At 42.9% G+C, this 24034-nt stretch overlaps 1 protein-coding gene across 1 annotated transcript in view; it reads left to right on the top strand.

The window, feature by feature from the left end:
* Positions 1-24034, top strand: part of LOC147728922 (sodium/nucleoside cotransporter 2-like) — a 475735-nt gene that overhangs the window by 270848 nt on the left and 180853 nt on the right. The window contains exon 9 of the mRNA XM_086959167.1: positions 269-349. Within this exon, the coding sequence (XP_086815293.1) occupies positions 269-349 (81 nt within the window). The remainder of the gene's footprint in view (positions 1-268; positions 350-24034) is intronic.

Below are 24034 nucleotides of genomic sequence, written 5' to 3'. Positions count from 1 at the left end.
TATATAGGGCACATACTACAGATTATTGGATCTGAAAACGCCCAAATATATTATTCTCAATTTCTCATTGGCCGAGCGAGTACATTTGTCCACGAAAGCATTTTAACACTGCCTGTGTTCTTAGTGTTTGAAAATAAAAATACATTCCAATGCATTCAGTTAAATGTAGCTCTGCACTTTTTGAAGCTCGTAGGAACAATGGTCCTCAAAAGAGCATTAAAAATAGAATGAGAAGGGATTGTTCACAATTTGTGTTTCTCTTGTACAGGCGCTGCCAATTGTGGTGTTCTTCAGCTGTGTCATGTCGGTGCTTTATTTCCTGGGCATCATGCAATGGGTGATCCTCAAGGTAAGAGATTTAAGCCTCAAGGTAAGCATGATTACAAAACATTTTGATGCTCATTTACAAGCTCTGTGCGTCACTGTTTGTGCCGTTCTGCTGGCGCGCAGGGAATAGCCATATGTACAAGGCCACATAAAGCCACTCTGCATGGATTTTCATGGCCTTGAAGATATGAAGTGAGACAAAACAGAGCAAGCCGCTGCATTGCCTCACAGTACGATGGGGAGGCGTGTTCCCATGTAACATCCATTGTATTTGACACAACCCCTGATTTACAAGATTCTGTAACACTAAGAATGCGTCAAAAGCCTACACCTCCAGAGGGGAGGTGGACCAAGGAGAAAGAAGATATTTCTCTTTATTTTTGCCTCTTTCTATGTGTGCTGCATTTAGCAGCACACACAGAAAGAGGAAATTGCCTCCATTGATTGTTTTTGATCATCCCTACAACACAGACACTCTTGCACCATAGTGCCTGCGTTGGCACAAGACAGCTCTTTGAGCGCCTGTGCAGGGAGAAAAGTAATGAAAGCGCAGAGTCAGCGATGCAGCGAGTGCAAGGTTAGTGGTTTTATTTTTATTTTTTATTTTATTTTCCCTATTTCGTCATCTGTTGACTTCCCCCCCTGCCGCCCTGCCATGCCCCACGGCTATTACCTGCACCATCCCCAGCTGTCAGAATTGGATTCTCTCTACGGGCTGCGCCATACAAAGCCCTCTCTTTTAGCTGCCCTGCCTGACCAAAAATGTGCATGGCACGATGAAGATGTTAAATGGCAACTACTTAGCTGCAACATCAGGGTGAAAAAAGGACTTGCTCATAGTGTTCATAAACTGGGTACATATGAATACTGTAATGCCGCCCTAACGAAAAGTATAGGTGCTGGTCCTCAAAATAGATAGCAAACCTCGTGAGCAATGCTGGTTCTGTATTGCTTGTGGTACAAAGAGCCCCGCTATTTGTTCAAGTTTTTAAGATTCTGCAAAGGTCCAGACATTGTACCAAAACAGAACTTTAAAAATAAAATAATCGGAAATAAGTTTTAACATCACTTTTAAGTCTTTCTTTAATTATCAGCCAGGGATCATTGAGTCAGCTATAGAACATATATTAAAGCATTTTCTGCTTATGTTTACTATAGTACAAACTATGTACTGATCAATAGAAAAACAAGCATTGGCATAGCCAATGGGACCTTACAAGTGTTAAGTTAGAGCTCGGCTGACTCTAGCTCGGCCTAAAAAGCCAGTTCATTAGTGAGATCGCGTATCTCTTATCTTATCTTAGGGGATTCTTGTATAGCGCACTGACACCGAGAGGTTTCCTGGCGCTGCCAAACAGGTCTGCACATAGGAGTCAGCAGAAAACCTGCAGGAGGGCGAGTTTTAAGGGAAAAGAAACAGGAGAAATTCTCTTAAACAACGAAGGATAGAGTGAAAGTGTTTATTTGAAATTAATAATAAAAGATTTTGTTCTTCTTCGCAGTTTCATCCAACAGGAAGCGGAAGAACCAGTTTTATAACATGCCTGTTTAATTGATCAAACACAGCATTCCTGACACTCGCAGCCAGGGCTATAAGTAGGCCGGGTCTTAGCGGTGCTCAGCACCCGCAGTTTTTGAAAGTAAGTGCTGAGACTGGTCCCTATTGAGCTCTTCATTTTTGCCCTCACCCTCGGGCCCCAAAAAACAACTGCTTACCTGTAGTAGTACCACTCAACTGCTTTTTTGTAACTTCAAAGAGACATTTTTATCACTTTCATTTACATAAGCTCCAATCACAGTACTCAATGATATATTCATTTTTTTAATCACAGCTTGTTGAGTTGACGTCAGGCCTGAACCTGCTCTGTCAGCTCGAAAGTTGCCCGCTTTAGCCTTACACCACAACTTCGCCCAGAAGAAGAAAGCATGTTCAATATTATATACAATGAAGCCATAGTTGTTTATTTCTGCTATGCAACTAAGAACCATTGACAAAGCCAATAGACATGGATTGTTGTAGGTATAATGTATGGACAGAAGAAGCAAAATGCCAGGGTAGTGCACTATGTTAAGTAAAGATTTTTAGCATAAGTGCTTTAAGCCACACCCTTAATTACATCCTCCACGCCCCTATGAGAGACTCTATCCACCCCCCCCCCCCATCATCCCACTTAAAGCCCTGCTCCTGTCTCAATGGAAAACCAGCAACAAACGGCTGCCGTATATATTTCAGTTGCATATAAGGCACTGCACCAAGAGAGCCTGAGCATACCCAAGTTAAAGAACATAAATCACACTTGAGCTCTCTCACATGCCCACTGCACAGCGACAAGCACATGAGCAGTGCCACGTTCACCATAACAGAACCAGCCCACGTTAAGACCTAACACACTTCACCAACTCTTCACGCATTGGTCATACTCCTACTACAATCAAACATCAGCCTAACTAAGCACACAGGTTTGCTTGTTATCGGTCCATATAATGCTACGATGCCACACTAGTGCCAGTCACGCGCTACACAAGTGCGGATGGACAATTAAAAAGAAAACACAATTGAATCCAAATGTTGCAGTTTTCAATCGTCAAAAAGTGACTAAAACGTCAACTCTTTCACCCCTTTCTGAAAAGAAAGGGGTGAAATATGAATTACTGTGGCCATTAGCTTTGAACCTTGTAGCACTGAATCATGAAGGTGCCATTAGCTAAATTATACCAATAGCATTCCTGGTGAGGCCAGATGTCTTTTCACAAACCGATGCAAAACTGTAGAAGATTAATGTTGTATTTCATCAAATGGGGAAAGGATCACTTGTCCTGCGAAAAACTCAGGTCTGCAGGTTGGTAACTGGGTGTCTCCCAATAAAATGACCCTCATACACGTGTGTTTCTTTCTTGCTTGCTTTCGTTAGCGGTATATGAGGTGTCTCCGCTTGTATCACACGTGCGTGCGTAATCACTGGGTCAAGTCATTTGTGTGCACCCTCCACCAGGAGGTTTTACCTTAAGTTTTAAGGCAGTAGTGATCGTGGAAATGGGGTGATCAGGATAGTGATACGTGATTTTAAAAGTATAGTCCAGATATCCAGTACTTGGAAGTTTATTAAATTTGGAATCGGACTATTGTTAAAAAATGGGGAGTTCGTGCTGCTGTGGAATCTGTTATGAATTCTAGCGCACTTAAAGGTCTGCTAAAATGGTCGACATGTTTCAGCTATAGGTGACGATTTGTCAGACAGCTTTCTTCAGGACCAGGGGGTGAAAGTGATGAATAAGTGAAAGAATAGGTAAATTTGTAACCTGATTCTTCAAGTGATGAGAGGTCTCATTGTACCTGTAAATAGAAAACACACACAACAACAAACCAAAAGGGAGATAGGGGGAAGGGGGAGAAAAGAACTTGGTAAAGTACAAATATGTACACGTTCAAAATCACTTGATTTCGAATAAAGAAACTGTAAAATGGCAATACTTAGCGCAGAATTACTCTCATTTCAGGCGTCAACTCATCCATTCTCATGCCTTATCAGCGTGAGGTGATTATGCTATACTGTTCTTTGGTGCTCTTAACTGTAACCGGTAATTGGTGTTATCACATTTCTTTCGTATGGTGAAAATCACATGCTTATTTTAGGCACTCCGTGCTCTTAATGTGTTGTAATGGAGGGTTTGCGTGCTAGTTATAGAATTCTCGTTATTCCCACTGTATGTACAAGACTCTCATTAGTCACGTATATAGTGGATTATCATTACAAGGGGACTCTCTTTTACTTCCCTCTAAGTTTGATATGATAAACAATGTACTGATTTATTGGCTGACACAAAATTCTATGAAATTCTCACTTCAGACCCCACTGCACGTTTACAAAAAACAATATCACTCATGATTAAGGAAGCTGAGGCCAACAACTGGCTATCTAAAAAAGAAGCGGATTACCTGGTAACCAAGTCACCCGTAATACCCTATTTTTACTCCCTTCCTAAAACTCATAAAGGGAAAGTACCGCCCCCAGGACGACCAATCGTCTCAGGAATTAACTCACTCCTGGAACCACTATCCGAATTTGCTGACCAGTTCTTGAGGCCTCTGGTTCAAAAAACCCCTACATATCTTAAAGATACGAGATATCTTCTGAATCTACTCAACTCCTTTGAATACTCTGAAGACTCTATGCTCCTGGTGGGGCTAGATGTAGAGAGCCTCTACACGAGCCTACCGCAACAAAAAACATTAAACATTTTAGAGAGCATACTTTTCAGTATTGATTGGCCCCACAAAACCCCAAGACATTTTGTGCTAGAATGTTGCAGATTGGCCTTGATGGAGAACTTTTTCATGTACAAAGACACCCTCTTTCTCCAACGCCATGGGACTTCGATAGGCAGTACATTTGCCCCCAGCGTGGCTGGGTTGTACGTGAGCAATTTTGAGAAGAAGTTCATCCAAAACGAAATTAACCCTTTCCTTGACAAGATTGTCTTTTGGAAAAGATATATAGACGATATCATCCTGATTTGGAAAGGAGATGAACAGACCCTTAATTACTTCCACCGGTGGCTAAATGACCAAGACGACTGCCTAAACTTCACGTACACTGCCAACAAAAGTACACTAGATTTTCTAGACATAACCATCTTTGCGAAGAACAACTCCCTACATACCAAAACATTCTTCAAACCAACAGCCAAGAATAGTTTACTATCCTTCAAAAGCTTCCACCCTCGGCCCCTAAGGGAAAACCTCCCTTATAGTCAATTTCTCCATCTTAGGAGAAATTGCAGCACCACAAGTGATTACAAGGACCAAGCGAATGACCTCTGTGATAAACTTGCAGCACGAGAATACCCCAAGGAGATAATTTTCTCTTGTAAAAAATGTGCACAAAACCAGCCAAGAGATGTACTGTTAGAAACACACCCCAAGCCACGGGATGATAGAACAACATGTGTCACCACCTACAGCCCAGTCACAAATAAGGTTAAGAAGATAATCAACAAGAACTGGAAAATAATTACTTCCAACAACCTTGACTGGCCAAAACCCCGTTTTGCCAACAAAAGAAGCAGAAATCTCAAAGATCTATTAGTACATACCAGACCTCCCCCAAAAAAGAAAAAAGAACAACAAGGCTTATGGAACTCTACCCCGATAACAGGACATTTTCCCTGTGGTACTTGTCTAGCTTGTGAAACTACCAAACCCACCAAAGAACTACAACTACTCCCTGATCTGACTTGGAAACTAAAGAAACACACTAATTGCAACACTAGTCATGTCATATACATGATAACATGCCCATGTCAGATGAAATACATTGGCATGACTTGTCGCAAGGCAAAACAACGGATGTATGAACATCGTAGCAATGTCAATTGTAAAAGAACAACAACAAAAATGTCAACACATTTCAAAGACCAGGGACATACGGCCAAAGATCTACAATGGGTCATCCTAGAGACCCTTGATACTATAGATAGAAATGCCTCAAAAATTCTGTTAGAAAAAGAACAACGCTGGGTACATAGACTCAAAACTGACACCCTAGGACTCAATGACTCTATCCCCTGGCTTGCCCTCAACAAATGATAAGTTCATCTTGGCCATCCGTCTTTCTCACTTCCCGGTTCGATAACCATTTCTTGGTAATATAGATCATTTTATAAAACATACTATAAAAGGTCATTGAAGATTTAACTAACTCCTCAAAGTCTAGCGAGTATGTCAGACAAACACTGGAGGTTTTAAAAATCAGCAAGCCCCATAAACACATTTTTTTTAAAATAACTTTAACATTTCTCGTAACCCACGACATTGCAAAGATTTCTTCTATTTCCATACTAAACTACTTAAAAACATCCGCCTCTCCAACAACCACCATTTCCGGGTGGACGGAGGCAGAGACAGCACATGCTGCAGACGAGGACGCGAAGGCGAAAGGTAGAAGACGGAGACTCCGCTCAACCAAGAGACAGAAAGCGCAAGTAAAACCTGTCCGCACTAACGAATGTTTTACTCCCTTTAGCGCTACCGTCTTCCTCATAGAACCTCCCTCCCCTGATGAAGCAACTAGCTACTAACAAGGAGGTAGGCAAAATGTCTTGAATTAGACAGGGATCCACGGCCAATCCGATAACAGCCACGGATTCTAGACCACTATCCCCGCAAAAACTTAGAGGGAAGTAAAAGAGAGTCCCCTTGTAATGATAATCCACTATATACGTGACTAATGAGAGTCATGTACATACAGTGGGAATAACGAGAATGCTATAACTAGCACGCAAACCCTCCATTACAACACATTAAGAGCATGGAGTGCCTAAAATAAGCATGTGATTTTCACCATACGAAAGAAATGTGATAACACCAATTACCGGTTACAGTTAAGAGCACCAAAGAACAGTATAGCATAATCACCTCACGCTGATAAGGCATGAGAATGGATGAGTTGACGCCTGAAATGAGAGTGATTCTGCGCTAAGTATTGCCATTTTACAGTTTCTTTATTCGAAATCAAGTGATTTTGAACGTGTAATTATTTGTACTTTACCAAGTTCTTTTCTCCCCCTTCCCCCTATCTCCCTTTTGGTTTGTTGTTGTGTGTGTTTTCTATTTACAGGTACAATGAGACCTCTCATCACTTGAAGAATCAGGTTACAAATTTACCTATTCTTTCACTTATTCATCACTTTCACCCCCTGGTCCTGAAGAAAGCTGTCTGACAAATCGTCACCTATAGCTGAAACATGTCGACCATTTTAGCAGACCTTTAAGTGCGCTAGAATTCATAACAGATTCCACAGCAGCACGAACTCCCCATTTTTTAACAATAGTCCGATTCCAAATTTAATAAACTTCCAAGTACTGGATATCTGGACTATACTTTTAAAATCACGTATCACTATCCTGATCACCCCATTTCCACGATCACTACTGCCTTAAAACTTAAGGTAAAACCTCCTGGTGGAGGGTGCACACAAATGACTTGACCCAGTGATTACGCACGCACGTGTGATACAAGCGGGGACCCCTCATATACCGCTAACAAAAGCAAGCAAGAAAGAAACACACGTGTATGAGGGTCATTTTATTGGGAGACACCCAGTTACCAACCTGCAGACCTGAGTTTTTCGCAGGACAAGTGATCCTTTCCCCATTTGATGAAATGTAATTTAACAGGAGTTTGAAAGGATCCTATCTCTTACTCCCCCCCAATTGATTACCTGAAGATTAATGTTGCACTGCATGTACTCTACCTCAGAGGGCCAGCCAACAGAGGAACATCAGAGTTTAAAGAGCCAATATTATACAATCTGAAATGCCATCTGTAACATTTATTTGAAAAGTTTTATATAAAGTGAAAACAAGACCCAGACGGGTATCAGAGCGCTGTACAAACTAACGTTGACATGCGGAAACAGCATGAGTACAATACAATAAGGAAACATAAGTGACACCAGAAACATAAAAAGTAAGTGGGGGTGCAAGGGGAAAGACGAAGTGGCAAGTGAACAATAGGTAACAGCCCTACTTGAAGTTTTAGCAAAGCATTAAGCTAAAAGGACAACAAAATACATTTTGAAACACGATGTACAACGATTGTCAAGTAAGAGAATGAAGTGACTAGCAAACGTCATAGAGGCTATTGCTGATGAAGTTCATCCAAGAGTATCCATTTGACCTGTTTTTAAAAAGAAGCAGCCGAGGGCTTGCCTCTGATCTCCGTTGGAAGAGCATTCCAGTTCTTTTTTTGTTGAATTTAGGAGATTTCAGGAGTAGAGTATTGAAGCTTCTTAAGTTCAGACTGGGACCGGAGAGCTCAAGTTTTTTTGCCAGGTAAATGGGGGTATTGATGTGTAGAGTTTTATGCATCAGACAAGCTACCTTGAAGCGGATCCTTGCTTCAATAGAAAGCCAGTTAAGCTGAATTAAGTCAAGTGAAATATGATCATGATTTCTGGAACCTGTGATGAGTCTGGCAGAGGTGTTCAGTGTAGCTCTCAGTGGGGCTAACCAAGTTTTCCGAAGCCCAGCTACGGTCACCAAACCATATTTCAATTGTGAGATAAAAATAGGGATTGGACTGCTGACTGGATGTCCTCTGGAGGTAGAAAAGGCTTCATTTTCCTAAGAGTGTTGAGCTGATGATTAGCAGTCCTAATTGTGGCACTGATGTGCCCTTGCATGTTTAGGAATTTTTCCAGGGTGACACCTAAAGAACAAGCGGATTCCAGCATATGAGGGGTGCAATTGAGTGCTGAAAATAGTTTGATCCAATTTAGCCTCAGGCCGTGTGGTTACGAGGGTAATCAGGAGAAATTCTGTTTTGAGGGTATTTTGTAACAAATGATTATGCGTTAGCCATTGTTGAGTGTTTTGAAGCGCCCCGTTAAGAGTTTTAATGTCATCTGGAGAGGAGATCTTCAAATACAGTTGAGTGCCATCCACGTACATATGGTAGTGAAGACTAGTACAGTTCAGAATAGCAGTTAGAGGTTCCATGAAGATATTGAAGAGCGTGGACGAGAGTGCAGAACCTTGAGGTACCCATTAGAGACCGGGGTACTGGCAGCAGGAGATTGGTTGACTTTAATTCTTTGGGTTCGGTTATGCAGGAAAGAGGCGAAACAATTTAGGACAGGGCCAGATAACCCCAGTCTATGTTGAAGAGTAATCAAGTTATCATGTTTGATAGTGTCAAAAGCAGAGGACAAGTCAAGAAGGATTAGAAAACATGGAGCATCTTGGTCAAGAACCCTCATAGCATCAACAACGATGTGAGTTTGAGCTGTTTCTGTACTGTGACCTGTTCTAAAGCCTGACGGGTGTCGGTCTAGGAGCTGAAATTACTCGATGTGGTTGCAAAGCTGTGTGTGAACGCATTTCTCAAGCAATTTCGATAAAGACATGATGCTGGTGATCGGACAAAAATTATTGAGATCCGCTAAGTCTGTATTAGGCTTCTTGGGGATGTGTCTGACTTGCCCCATCTTAAGGCTGTTGGATGATCCTGGTCTAGAGAGGGAGAATGGCCACGTTGCGATCTTTGAGCAACTTTGCAGGAAGTGGATCACTGAAATGGTTGGCTGGTTTGAGGGAAGCCAGGGAATGTGATTACTCCTCCCCATCCGGGAGCAGGAAGGAATTCCAAGAGGAATTGTTTTTGGGAGAGTACTCTGTGGGGTATGGAGGAGCCCACACTGCCATAGGTAATGCAGAACCCAGGGCACTCATAGACATTAGGGTCGAAGCGGCACATTGAAGCTCTCGATCAATAATCCTAGACTTTTCAGAAATTTGAGCTGAGATGTCCTCACTGGGTCCAGGAATCTTGATTTCCAGAATAGGATTGGTATAATGGTTAGCCTGTTGGTTGATGATATCAAACAGTTTCTTGGGTCGGTTTTTAGCACTATCTAGCTGAGCCCTGAAATGATCTGTTTTAGCAATGCGAATGTGCTTGTTATACGAGATTCGTATTGTCCCTAACTCTTTGAGATTAGCGGTGGAGGGAGCATTTCTCCAACATCTCGTAGAGAGTCACAGTTCGCGACATTGATTATTAAGTGAGCCATTGAACCAGGGTTTGGATTGTTTGCACTGAATCCTTTTGTTGCTTTGGAGCAGTAGAGTCGACAATACTTGACATAGAGTTGATGTAGTGACCCGTCAACTCTTCCAAATTGTTCATGTTAGAGGGAGGTTCTGGCGGATTCTTGCTCAAGTTGGATAGATTAGAGATGTAGATGTCTCTCGATTACGTGCCAGTTGTTTGTTTAAGAGTCTTTGACCTTGTCTGAGCAATACCTTTTCCAGAATGTGAAAGGAGATTTGGTGGTGATCCGACCAATCACAAGGTACAATATCATCAATATGAATGATGTGGTCTCTAGCTATGATAAGGTCAAGGGTAGTGCCCTTGTAGTGGGTGGGTCCATTGCAAGCCTGAATAAAGTTGAGGTTGGAGAGGCTAGGCTTAAAGGAGCAAACTATTGGATCATTAGTGTTATTCCAGTGAAGGTTGAAGTCACTAAGGAAGATATGGTTAGGGTGGAGGGCCGAGCAAGCAGAGATGGTTTCCATCAATTGCTCTCGGAAAATCAAGTTATCCCCCGGGGTATGATAGATTGTGTGAAGCAAACACACAATCTTGCCCTTGTTCCAAATTTCAGTGACTAGGTGCTCACAGGCGGACAGTAGATCATCATGACTTTGCTTCAGTACGAGGCTAGAACGATGGATGCAGGCAATACCCCCTACCCCCAGATTTAATAGGTCTATTGCATCTGATGATGTCAAAGTCAGGAGGAATTAATATGTCGAGTATTGGGGAGGAGGAGTCATTTAGCCACATTTCCGTACAAATCAGGAGGTCCAATTCTTGTGAGATGATGAGTTCGGATATATCCGCTGCGTGCTTCACTGCTGAACTGCATCATTCACTGTGAGTACAAGTGACGGTTGCACAAACCATAATGTATCAACACTGGGGGAAGTCGAGGCCTACACAACAGAACAGTAAATCCCTTCTAAACAATCATTTACAATGCAATCGGTCTCGCCTTTGGGACCTTATATGTATTTAGCTATGCAGCACATTAGCCTGGGTGCTGAAACATCTACTGTTCTTTAACATGGAGGGAAACTAAGCACCAAACTGCGGAACACTCCAGGTATGGGAACACATGGAGAGAAATACTGCCTATCAGCTGGAAATTGTATTGTCCAAAGCTCTGTTTTTAATATAAAATCAGCCCCTTCGGTGGTCATATTACTGTAAATACAAGATTTGTAAAAAAAAAATTTCTATGGGTGCTCGTTGAAATCAAGTTTCTATGTCCTGGAATCTAGGGAATGATAAATTGATTCTGGTATTTTACTGACCTCTACTGGTCGTTTTCTATGAAGATTGTTAATTAGAGGCAGTTGAACAAGCAGAAAGCAATCATGGTATTTTACTGACCTCTTCAGGTCATTTTCTATCAAGACAGTTAAATAGAGGCAGTTGAAAGAGAAAAAAAAGTCCCTAAGCAAAGGCAGAAGCAGACATGTCCTAGGGCTGATCTCCAGATCCCACAAAATACATACAGCAGATCTTCCTGACAGCGCAAGCGCTGTCTAGGTTTGACCTAAAAAGTATGTAATCACAAGTATGCACATGGTTACACCATAGCACACTTAAATGGAAGAGGATGTCGGAGCATATTTAGTTATGGACCCGTGCTGCACTACGCATTTCTGAAGGCTCTTTTCTTCTCTTCTTCAATAGAGGATGCACATGTGTGATAGGGGACTGAGAACCACAGGGGACAAGAGAAGGCAACAAAGAAACACAGCATCGTGCAGCACTGGGTTCACATAGAAGCCCACGGTGCGAGAGAAAAACCTGGGGTGGGGGGCATGTGCAGAGAAGTGCGTTCTCCTACTATTATCTGTAACCTAGCGGGACGTCAATGAGCAAATTAAATGGATTGCTCCCGCAAGATTAGAGAGTGTCATAGAGATGATACAAAGGCTAAGTAAATTAAAAAAGGAGTGCACAATTCCTACACATATGGCCACCAGTGAAAGGATCCCGGTAGCAGGGCCAGTCGCCAGGGTGTTAACAAAACAGCCACATGGGGGGACAAATTCACAATATCCACCAACGAAAGTCATGACATTTAGATAGATAGATAGATAGATAGATAGATAGATAGACAGACAGATAGATAGATAGATAGATAGATAGATAGATAGATAGATAGATAGATAGATAGATAGATAGATAGATAGATAGATAGAGAGATAGATAGATAGATAGATAGATAGATAGATAGATAGATAGATAGATAGATAGATAGATAGATAGATAGATAGATAGATAGATAGATAGATAGATAGATAGATAGATAGATAGATAGATAGATAGATGGATGGTTTTGGGACCCCCGAGTAAGGCATAATTAGGCCCCCTTTACAGAAATGTTTTGCATTTGGTTAACTGAAGCCAACATTATGCCAAACATTACTAAATTTTGTATTACTTTAACAGAGACAGACTAAAACCTGAAAAATGTCTTACTCAGAATCCCTAACATCTGTAATATGACATGGAGTAGAGAGGCAGAGATAGAAATTTGCAGAGAGGGAGAGAGACTTAGATAAAAGAAATAGAACAAACAGAGGTAAAAAAAAAAACAAATTACTTTCCAGGAGGATGGGATAAAATATGCTGATAATTATTTTGGCCCATGAATCACAAGGTGTCAATATGCCCCGCCGCCCCATCAATGGCAATAAAAAGCGCATCTGTATCTATGGTTTATGCCATGGCATGTCTTCATGTGTATATATTTAATGAAAAAACATAGTCAATGAAAAGTAGGATGCAAGAGGCCAAATCTGTTCAGTGATCACACTGAAGAGGCATTGTGACTATTAGGATAATTTCTTACATGGGTGAATTAGTAGCAATATGCAAACTGTGCAACAGTAAACAGTGGTTTTCTCATGCCAGGTTTGTGCCACAGTAGTTATAAACTGGATTTTGACCTTTGCATTGTAGTAACAAATGTTTAATTATACGTTTATTATTACGGTTATCTAACTACTATTATAAAGAGAGAACACAAACCTTTGAGCCAGGTAAACTACAAAAGTAATGCACCAATCACTACACCCAATACACCATTTGAAAGGGGAGATGTGGCAGAAGGACATAGGCTATAGATATGTACACCATATACATTAAAAAAGCAAAAACGCCAAAAGTGGTAAAGTAGTCCCTTAGGGGCGTGGTCGTGGCCGTGAGCGTCTCAAACAACAAATGTGGGCGTTTACAGGGCCATGCCAAGTGCAAATAACAAACATAGGCCAAGCGACTTCACAACACACTTACATATGCACACATAGAGGGGAAATGCGCTTTCACTGAATTTAGAACGCACAATATGCAGACATAGAGCGGAAATGCGCTTTCAATGAATTTCTAACAAACATTTGCAAATCCCAACACATACAGCCGAAATGCGCTTTCAATGAATTTAAATTCACACATACAGCGCAGTAACACCAGCATACAAAAACAGCAGAGGTGCGCGCTATAAGAAATATACACACATTAGTTGCAGTTACCCAGACAACATTGACGCCTTCGCATTAAAAACCGGGCAGGCCTTCCATCGACGAGGAGTGTCAAATGACGCCACACAGGGGGCAGAATTAATCGCATACTACACCAATCACAACGCACTAAAGAAAACACACATAGGACTTCGGCTTACCAAAAAAAAAGTCTTTAACCATTGGCCATTGACCAACGACGTCACAGGGGGGTAAACACGAACAAAAAAAGCCGACATTTCTTAACGGAGAAACGCAATCGACTGTGCATTCAAGAGACTTTCCTCACATCTTGCGGACAAGATAAAACGCTTACAATAAGACATACGAATAACGAAAATAACACAACTGCCCATAATCACTCGAGCACTGCCAGGACTTCACCACACAATTGACAAAACGAAAGGGAAACTTCTTTGAAGGGATACAAAAACGAACACAGGGAAAGAGCCTTCGAAAGAAAAAAAAACATTAAACAGGTAACACAACACTTTCCTCACATCTTGTGGACAACATAAAACACGGAAAACAATACATACGAATTAAAAAAATAACACAAGTGGGCCAAATCAGTTGAACAGGACCAGGTCATGCACAGACAACTCTTCTGCGGGGCGGGCGGGGGCCCTGAAGCAGCCTTTCGCTCCCGGACAACGTTGGGTGGGGCTGCTAGTTGTAAATAAAGTGTTATCACCCCACATTCATATTCACTACTATAGCATACATGATCATTGTCAAGGTATGTTGATGTGCAGTTTTGCCTGGTAGTGTAGTTGTAGTTCATATTCTGCAGTCAAAACTGTTGCAGGTTGATATTAGAAATTCAATTTTATGGCAATACACCGTTAAAAGTGAGCATTGTTTCCATACCGGCTGCCAACGTTTCAAGTTTGGCCCTTTTATCTGCCTCAAAGACAGCCGGTACCGGAGCTCTATGTTATGAAAGACTGGGGAGCACTGGTTTGTCATTGTAGTTGAAGTGGACGTTTCACCTAGATCCAGACATAGACACATGGTTTTGGGGTTACCTACCATAATGATGTCAACTAGTACCAGTATTTACTTGCTCATGCCCCTTGGATCAGGTAGAAATTAGAAACTGTTGGTATCTTCAAGGTCAGCTCATGGCTGATGATAATATAGGTGTAGACTTTTATTTTAAATCATCAGTAAGCATAGATAGATAGATAGATAGATAGATAGATAGATAGATAGATAGATAGATAGATAGATAGATAGATAGATAGATAGATAGATAGATAGATAGATAGATAGATAGATAGATAGATAGATAGATAGATAGATAGATAGATAGATAGATAGATAGATAGATAGATGGATGGTTTTGGGACCCCCGAGTAAGGCATAATTAGGCCCCCTTTACAGAAATGTTTTGCATTTGGTTAACTGAAGCCAACATTATGCCAAACATTACTAAATTTTGTATTACTTTAACAGAGACAGACAAAAACCTGAAAAATGTCTTACTCAGAATCCGTAACATCTGTAATATGACATGGAGTAGAGAGGCAGAGATAGAAATTTGCAGAGAGGGAGAGAGACTTAGATAAAAGAAATAGAACAAACAGAGGTAAAAAAAAAAACAAATTACTTTCCAGGAGGATGGGATAAAATATGCTGATAATTATTTTGGCCCATGAATCACAAGGTGTCAATATGCCCCGCCGCCCCATCAATGGCAATAAAAAGCGCATCTGTATCTATGGTTTATGCCATGGCATGTCTTCATGTGTATATATTTAATGAAAAAACATAGTCAATGAAAAGTAGGATGCAAGAGGCCAAATCTGTTCAGTGATCACACTGAAGAGGCATTGTGACTATTAGGATAGGATAGGATAAGGTACTAGTTGACATCATTATACCTACCATAATGATGTCAACTAGCACCAGTATTTACTTGCTCATGCCCCTTGGATCAGGTAGAAATTAGAAACTGTTGGTATCTTCAAGGTCAGCTCATGGCTGATGATAATATAGGTGTAGACTTTTATTTTAAATCATCAGTAAGCATTGATGCTCTGTTTAATGCCACCACTTTTTCAAGAAGATGATCCCTGACTGGCTTAAATAGACTGTGACAGTAGGAACACCCAAGTTCACTCTTGCAGCTGTACCATAGAAAGCCATCATCCAACCTAAACAACGACTTTGCTTCAGCAATAATTTCCAATTGAGCATTTAAATGCAAACCAAAAGACATTACTGTTTTTTGGCCATTTCTTTGATTCCCTTAAGGTGAAACATCTCATACTAAAGGTTAATTAGAGGACTTGTACTTCCATTTCTAAATTACATATTGTAGATCTCTGCTGTGATATTTACAGGTTTCTAAATGATCTACTAGCATCTATAAGCATACTTATTCAGGTTCAGATTCATACAGTTCATTGCCAGTCAGATCACATTTTCTGTGTTGGAGGTTGTTAGAAATGGGGGTCTCTAGTTGGCAGTGGTATGTACCTTTGTCCAAATAGGGACCCTTGCTTCTATTCAGAGAATGGGGATACACTCCTGAATAACCCCTGTTCACCCCCTTGGTAGCTTGGAGCGAGCAGACAGGCTTATCTCAGAGGCAGTGTAAAGCATTTGTGAACACATACAGTAATACAGTGAAAACACTACAAATGGACACCACACAAGTTTAGAAAAATAAATAATCTTTATCTATTCTTAAACAAGACCAATACGACAAAATCCACAATACAGTTCTAAAATCATCCTTAAAAATAGGTTATTCACTTAAATCAAGCTTCTGGCAACAAATAACTCCACTCTGAGTTATTACGAGGTTCGTGACAGAAGAAATCCCAAAGTACGGCTCCGACCGTGAGGTACGCGGCGTCAGGCCCGGGGTCAAGCAGACCCCCAAAGAACAGTACCATGGAATTGATGAAAACAAAAATAGTTCACGGCGTTGGGGAGGTGTGGCCTCATTGACGTTGCTTGGCTTTCTACTCCTTAAAACCCCAGGGAGGTGCAGCCTCAGTTCCTTATTGCAGCGCAGGGGAGGTGAGATGACGGTTCCTTACTGCATCGGGGAGATGATGTCACGATGGCGCAAAAACCACTGTTCCTTGCGATAGCGATGGATTCGGGGAGTCACCCACGTCAATGATCGGCCTTGCGATGATGAAGTCGGCTTCAGAGTCGATGCGGCACAGTAGCAGGCATCAGGCGCAAGTCGGAGCAGCACTCATGGTTATGGGCAGGTTACGGCGTCGCTCGCTGGCGTCGATGTAGCACGGCGGCCGGCGTCGGGTCTACTTCGCAAGTCGGAGCTGCAGATTACGGCGTTGCTCGCCGGTGTCAGTGTTGCAATTTCCTTCTGTAGCAGCTAAAACAGCAGTTCTAGATGCAGGCAGACAGAAGCGGTGAAGTCTTTGAGTTCCGGAGACTTCAGAAAAGGAGGAAAGCTCAGTTTCAAGTCCTTGGAGATCTTTGCTTCAAGCAGGTGACACAGCAAAAGAGCAAAGTCCTTTTTCTCCTTTCCTTGGCAGCAAGCAGCCACTGCAGGCCAACCCCAGACAGCAAACAGCACAGGGGCAGTACTCCTCCTCAGCTTAACCGGCTCTTCTCCTTGGCACAGGTTTCCTCTTGATTTACCTGAAGTGATCTAAAATTCTGGGTTCTGGGTCCCCCTTTTTATACACACTCTCTGCCTCTGAAGGCAGAGAGTGTTTGTACCTAGTCTAAACCAGTACTGTACTCCTGGGTGCAGCTTCCTGGCAGGAGGTGGAGACATCATTGTTTGAGAGCAGACCTTGCCCAGGTAGCTGAAAGAAAATCTCCTCCCCCTACTCTCTATTCTATGAGGGCTTAGATCAGTGAAAGGAATTCTCCTCCCCCTACTCTCTATTCAATGCAGGTCCTATTCAGCCCAGCCCTGATCCATCATACTGCTGCAGCCAAATTCCTCTGCATTCCCCTGGTACTCACAAACCAGACATGGAATACACAAACCCACCAGAGACAACTGGATGGTTATGCAAGAAAATACCTATTATCTAAAAGTGGTATTTTCAAACACAGAATGTAAAAATCACCCTCACTCAAAGATGTATTTTAACATTCTGATTTCAGGCGTCCTAAACTCCAATTTCTACCTTGGTCCCTGGGTCAGTTAGGATTATAAGGTGTTATAATCAAACTGCACATTCTGGCCTATGGAAGCAGGTAGCCTTGCAATAGTGAAAAACGAAATTGATTGTAATTCACTATCAGGACTTGCCACACACATCAGGGCATGTCCTACGTTTTACATACAATGCACCCTGCCCACAAGGGTACCTTGGGCCAAACTTAGGGGTAACTACCATGTTGGAAAGGGAAGGTTTAGGGACTGGCAAGTGTTCACTTGCCAAATCAACATGACAGTCCCAGACTGCACACAGGCTCTGCAATGGCAGGCCTGAGCCACATTTTGCAAACTGCTTCTGTGGGTGGCATAATCAATGCTGCATGCCCACCAGCAGTATTTGATTTACACACCTTGGGCACACATGGTGAACTGTACTAGGGTCTGACAAGTAAAACAAATGACCAATCATGGAATCACTAATCTATTACATACTTTTACAATAGGGAGCACTTGCACTTTGGCACTGGTCAGCAGTGGCAAAGTGCCCAAAGCATCTATACCAACAAAAACAGATGAAGCAAAACAAAAGTGGAAGGGAGACTCATGCCAATGGTGCCAAGTCTAACAGAGGTGATCGGTTGAATCTGAAAGACTGCTTTTAAGTCTGACTTTAATCTGCATTTCAAATTGCCAAGGATACCCCTAAGGCTCAGGTGCGCTACATAGGGGGTGGTCGTGATCACAGCCTGTATGAATTTTAATTTTGATTTATCAGCGTACAAGACACAAGCAGGCAATAATGCATCAGTTTAGACGTAAATATCAAAGCCACACATGAGCTCCTGTAAGGCCATCCTGGAGGGTCTACCAAAATCATATTTGCCTCCTCTTAATTGTCCTCTTTCAACTACAAAACTCAAGCCATATGACCCCTGCCTACAACCAAATGTAATGTCTAACTCATAAATATTCTAACAAGCATTTACAATGCAACGGTCTCGCCTTTGCAAATGTTAGAGCTGTTGGCATTGTAAACAGATAAATAAATGGCATTGCCATTTACAATGACAATAGCGTAATCTCTTGCAAATGTGAGTAGTGAATAGTTGTAGTAGAGTTAGTAGTAGATAGAGCTAGTAGTATAATGATTTGAGAGTAGAGAGTAGTAGAGAGTGAGTACTAGAGAATGAGTAGTAGAGAGTAGTGGTGAGTAGAGTAGTAGAGCAAGTAGTATAGAGTTAGTAGAGGTGTAGATATTTAGTAGTAGAGAGTAGAGAGTGATTAGTAGAGTGTGAGTAGAGTAGAGAGTAGTAGAAAGTGAGTAGTAGAGTAAGTAGTAGAGTGTGAATAGTAGAGTGAGTAATAGTGAGTAGTAGAGTGGAGGGTGGAGATGGAGGGTGGAGTTGGAGGGTGGATGGAGGAGTTGGAGGGTGGAGTTTCAGTTGGAGGGTGGAGTTGGAGGGTGGAGTTTGAGTTGGAGGGGGGAGTTGGAGGGTGGAGTTTGAGTTGGAGGGTGGAGTTTGAGTTGGAGGATGGAGTTTGAGTTGGAGGGTGGAGTTTGAGTTGGAGGGTGGAGTTTGAGTTGGAGGGTAGAGTTTTAGCTGGAGGGTAGAGTTTGAGCTGGAGGGTGGAGTTGGAGGGTGGAGTTTGAGTTGGAGGGTCAGATAATATGTTACCAGCTTGGCCTTAGGAACACGAACCATCACTCTGAAGTAATTAGGGTTCCCAAGGCCTACATGTTCCGAAGATAACCCACTTACAATCAAGAACTGTTGGCACGGAAGCTGTAAAAGTCAAAGAACAAGTTTATTAAGACCCCATGGGGTGGTGGTACACTCATACAGCACCCTTCGGCAATGCAAGAGGTATCACACCGAACATCGGTGTGACCCTTCTTTTATATGATTCTACAGGTAATAAAACGTACACGCGGCACAAAGTTACAGAACATTATGTACATATAAGGGCATATTTTGGAATACTGCCAGCTCATTGGAGGGTTTCAAACCCACTGGTCAGTTTGCGGCACATTCCTGAGGAACGACTGGTCAGTGTGAACTGCGCATGTGTGGCTTGACCAGTACTAAAAATAGCCTGTTGCTGGGCAGACTGAAGTGGTCAGTGGAACGGACAACGGACTAAAGGGCACGCCGGCCACGAGGCCGTTCATGATCTAAGATGGCCGCCAACACGTACAAAATGGCGTTTCTATGTATAGCTAATTTAAGCGGGAATCGTGTAGCAAAGCTAAGCGCTAACCCAGCCATCGTCAAAATACGACAGACGACCCTTTTAGCGTTTAGCTGAAGCTACCTCATAGTGGACATAGTCAGGGTGTTCATCTTCTATGTCAATTAGCATTATTTGTGTTACTTCTTTATGAAGCATCATTTTATCGTGGGCAAGAGCTCGCCTCGAGGGTACACAAACTGACAAGCACATAGAACAAAAAACTGGGCCACACTGGATACATAAACAAATAGAAAACAGAATTCCCACAATAATACATAGAATCGTTAACAGTTTCCATCCCCAGGTGGTGAGTATTGACCAGAACCATCCTGACAGAGTCCAAGTACCATTATCTGGATGTATTTCAGCCGCTATCTTATGTAGTTTAGTGATGGCATCATACACTGAAGGTGAATTATCAGGTATGTAAACGCAACAGCTACTTCCGATGATTCTACATGCCCCCCCACGATCAGCTGACACTACATCCAAGACCATCCGATTCTGAAGCGCAACAATTCTAGAAATCTATACTTCTTCAGTGATATTTCCAAGTGCAATTGCGGTATCATTAGCCACAGCCTCAACAACACGAGTTAGTCGTCGGATCTTTCGACTGTTCAAAGCTGCTCCGACAAAAGAGAACAAACCCAAATTGAAGTCCACATATTGTTGCAAGGTAGTGTCCGTTTGGTCAACATCGTCCAAGACAAGGGAGCGTTTATCACGATTCAAGACAAAGTCGTGATAGAGGACGTAATTGTTGTGATACATGGGTGGGGCAATGAATACAGGCGGCAATACAAAAGACACGTAACAAGTGCCTGACCATCCCAAAGGAAGCTGATGATAGCCTTTCGTTCCACAGATAAAGTAAGTATTCCGGGAAGTGACAAACGATATACCAGTAGGACTATCAAACGTAAGTGTAGTGTTACATTCACTTCTCCCAACAGAAATTACACCTTTATTACGTATACATAGGTCTGCTTTGGTAGCGATAACATTGATAACATGTGCATTTGATACATTGACATTTCGCTGGTTACTATACATTCGTGAAGCAGACTCATTGTCAGGGCGGTACTCCTCATATTCAAATCGAGTACCCTCAGCTTGTGGGTACCCATCCCGATCATGATGGCACAATTTATTCAAACAAAAAAGCACTCCCCCTTTTGTGGGCCATCTCAAAGTAAAGAGGAGAGTATAAAATGCATTACAAGACCCATTATGCGAAAACGGTAGAGGGATGAGTGGAGTACCCCCTTTCTTCTGATGCCCAGGCAACATCCCACACACCCAGCAATTTGAAGTGTTTGTCATATTGTGTGTGTGATGTAGGATCTGAATAAAACTATTGTTCAGATAAGTCTGTCGGTGCCGTTCTTCATGATAGGGCAGGGTAAAATGGAAATGTTCAGATGAAGCCGGGTAGTTGGCAGCAAATGTTCACGTGCAGGTACCACAAGTTCGACTACCCAGGCTATTACCGCAATCACTACGATAGTCAGAACAAAGAGAATGGCACCCAAGAGTCTCTTATCTCGTACTGCTGATAATGCCATAGCTTTGAAAACCTTTGCTGAGTCTCAATAATTCGATTTAGTCACAAAGTGTCTCATACACATACGTGTATACCTAAAAAAAAAATGTGGTGCTGAACTCCGAGGTAGCCGTTGTTTTCTTCTCCGGGCCAAGACGGGTGTCGCTACACTGGCAAAACTGATCCCCCCCCCTTGGAATTCCCGGTTTCCGTTTCACAAACCTGGAGCGGTAACCAACCAGTCATTAAAATACAAAAAATCTTCTTATCGAGGACGCAAGTTGTAGCGTTCTCGTCCGGTAACAGTGTGGTCCGGGAAGGCTCCCTCAACTTCGGCCGACGTCACAGCTGGGCTCTTTTCTTTCTCCAGGATCTCTTTGTAATCGGTCAGCACAGCAGGAGTCACCAGGTCCGGAGAGACACGGCGACAATGTGTCGAATGCACCCACCGCTTCCTGTTGGTCACTCGTACAGCGGTGCGGGTTGCCAGGAGGACCTGTTCGGGGCCCTTCCACCTGGGCTCCAGACTGCTCGCTCTCTCAAACGACCGAATCATCACATGATGAGATCATGGCCCTCTCCAGTAGAGTTGTCAGGGAGCGCTTCTCGAACCTGTTGGTGAATAGAGAGCAAATCATTTGTTAATTGTGCCAAATAATCACTCATCATAACACAAGGCACATCATGTATTAATCGCGGCTTGGGCACCCCCCAGATATTCATAGGGCGCCCAAACACCACCTCATAAGGTGTAAGGCCAGTTCGTGAGTGGGGTACTGATCTAAGAGAGAGAAGTGCTAGCGGCAAAGCATCTGGCCACTTCAACGATGTAGACGCCACAATTTTGGCCAGCTTAAGCTTCAACGTTGCATTGTACCGCTCGACCAGACCTGCTGACTGAGGGTGGAATACAGCGTGAAACTTCTGCTGAATCCCCAACCCCTTCAGTACATATTCCACAATCTTTCCAACAAAATGAGGCCCATTATCACTCCACAGAAATTTGCAAACTCCAAAGCGAGGAAAGAATTCCTTAAGCAACACCTTAGCTGTTGTCAAAGCCGTGTTGTCTTTCGTGGGGTAGGCCTCAACCCATTTGCTAAAAGCAAATACCACCACTAGGACGTACTTCAGGTTATTGCAGCGCTCAAGTTGGATGTAATCCATTTGGAGTACCTCAAATGGTGCAGAAGGTGGAACAAACCCTCCTTTCGGAGTCTGGGTCCCCTTTCCAGGATTGTGTTGCAAACATACCAGGCAGGTCTGCACTGCTCTCTTTGCAGTATTAGCAATCTCGGGATGTTCCCAAACTCGTGTTAAGAGCCGAGTGATTGCAAGAGCTCCGACATGCGCCAGTCCATGTGTCATCTGGACCATCGCCTGCAAGTAAGCTGCAGGCAATTTCCACTTTTCCATGTCTTTGCTTCTCCAACAACCCTCGTCATCTAGTACCCCATCGGCTGCCCATGTCACAAGTTCAGATTCAGTAGCTGATTTTTGGATGTCTAATATTTCTGCTCTAGCATCACTCCATCGCTCAGCCTGTGATTGTACCGCATACATGGGGGAGCTAGTTCGAGACATAGCTGTTTGTCTAGCTATGCTGTCTGCAAAGGCATTTCCTTGACCCACTTTATCCGTAATCTTTTTGTGGGCACTGCATTTTACTATCGCTACTTTCTTTGGGCCTAGCAGCGCATTTAGGAGATCACGCACTAGTTCTCCGTGCATAATGTGCTCTCCGTGAGATGTCAAAAACCCACGTTCTCTCCAAAGTAGCCCAAAGTCATGTGCCACTCCAAAGGCGTACCGGCTGTCCGTGTATATGTTCACACATAAACCAGCACTCAGTTCGCAGGCTCTTGTTAAGGCTATCAGCTCTGCTGCCTGAGCCGACTTTTGTGGTATCCTAGCTGTTTCTACCACTGTCTTAAGTGTCGTGATCGCATAGGCTGCGGAAGTCGTGCCATCTGGCAGCCTTAAACACGATCCATCGACCCACAGTTCCCCATCCACATCTGGAAGTGGGACATCGTGTAAGTCAACACGACCCTTTGTCTGTTCCTCGGTCAGGAAAACACAATCATGATGTTTTTCTTCCTGACCCTCCTCAACCGGATAGGGCAATAAAGTGGCAGGGTTCAAAGTAGCGCATCTTTTCAGCATAATGTGTGGCGCCAAAAGTGTCAGCTCATATCCTGTTAGCCGTGCACTCGTGAGGTATTGGGTCTTTGTTTGGTTTAACAGAGCATCTACTGCATGAGGAACTAACACCAACAATTTATGTGATAACACTATTCCCTCACTCTGTCGTATGGCCACTGCTGTTGCTGCTACCGCTCGAAAACACCCAGGCAACCCTCGTGCTACAGGATCCAGAACGGCAGAGAAGTATGCACATGGTCTCTGCTTATCCCCGTGTAATTGCACTAATACTGACAACGCGCACCCATCATTCTCGTGCACGTACAATGTGAAAAGTTTCGTATAATCTGGTGTGCCCAACACGGGTGCGGAACAAAGGGCCTGCCTCAGCTGTTCAAAAGCCTTCTGACATTCATCTGTCCACTCAAGGGGCATTGGTGTAGCTTTGGACAGTAATGCTAGCAAAGGTTTTATGATATGTGAAAAACCCATGATCCATTGTCTACAGAAGGATGTCAACCCTATGAAGGCACGTACATCTCTCTGCGTGCGTGGGACTGGTGTGTCTAAAATTGCTTGA

Source organism: Lissotriton vulgaris, chromosome 2_2, assembly GCF_964263255.1.
Source record: "Lissotriton vulgaris chromosome 2_2, aLisVul1.2, whole genome shotgun sequence".
Taxonomy (NCBI): domain Eukaryota; kingdom Metazoa; phylum Chordata; class Amphibia; order Caudata; family Salamandridae; genus Lissotriton; species Lissotriton vulgaris.
The sequence above is the reverse complement of the archived record's forward strand: the minus strand, read 5'-3'. Positions and strand labels throughout refer to the sequence as shown.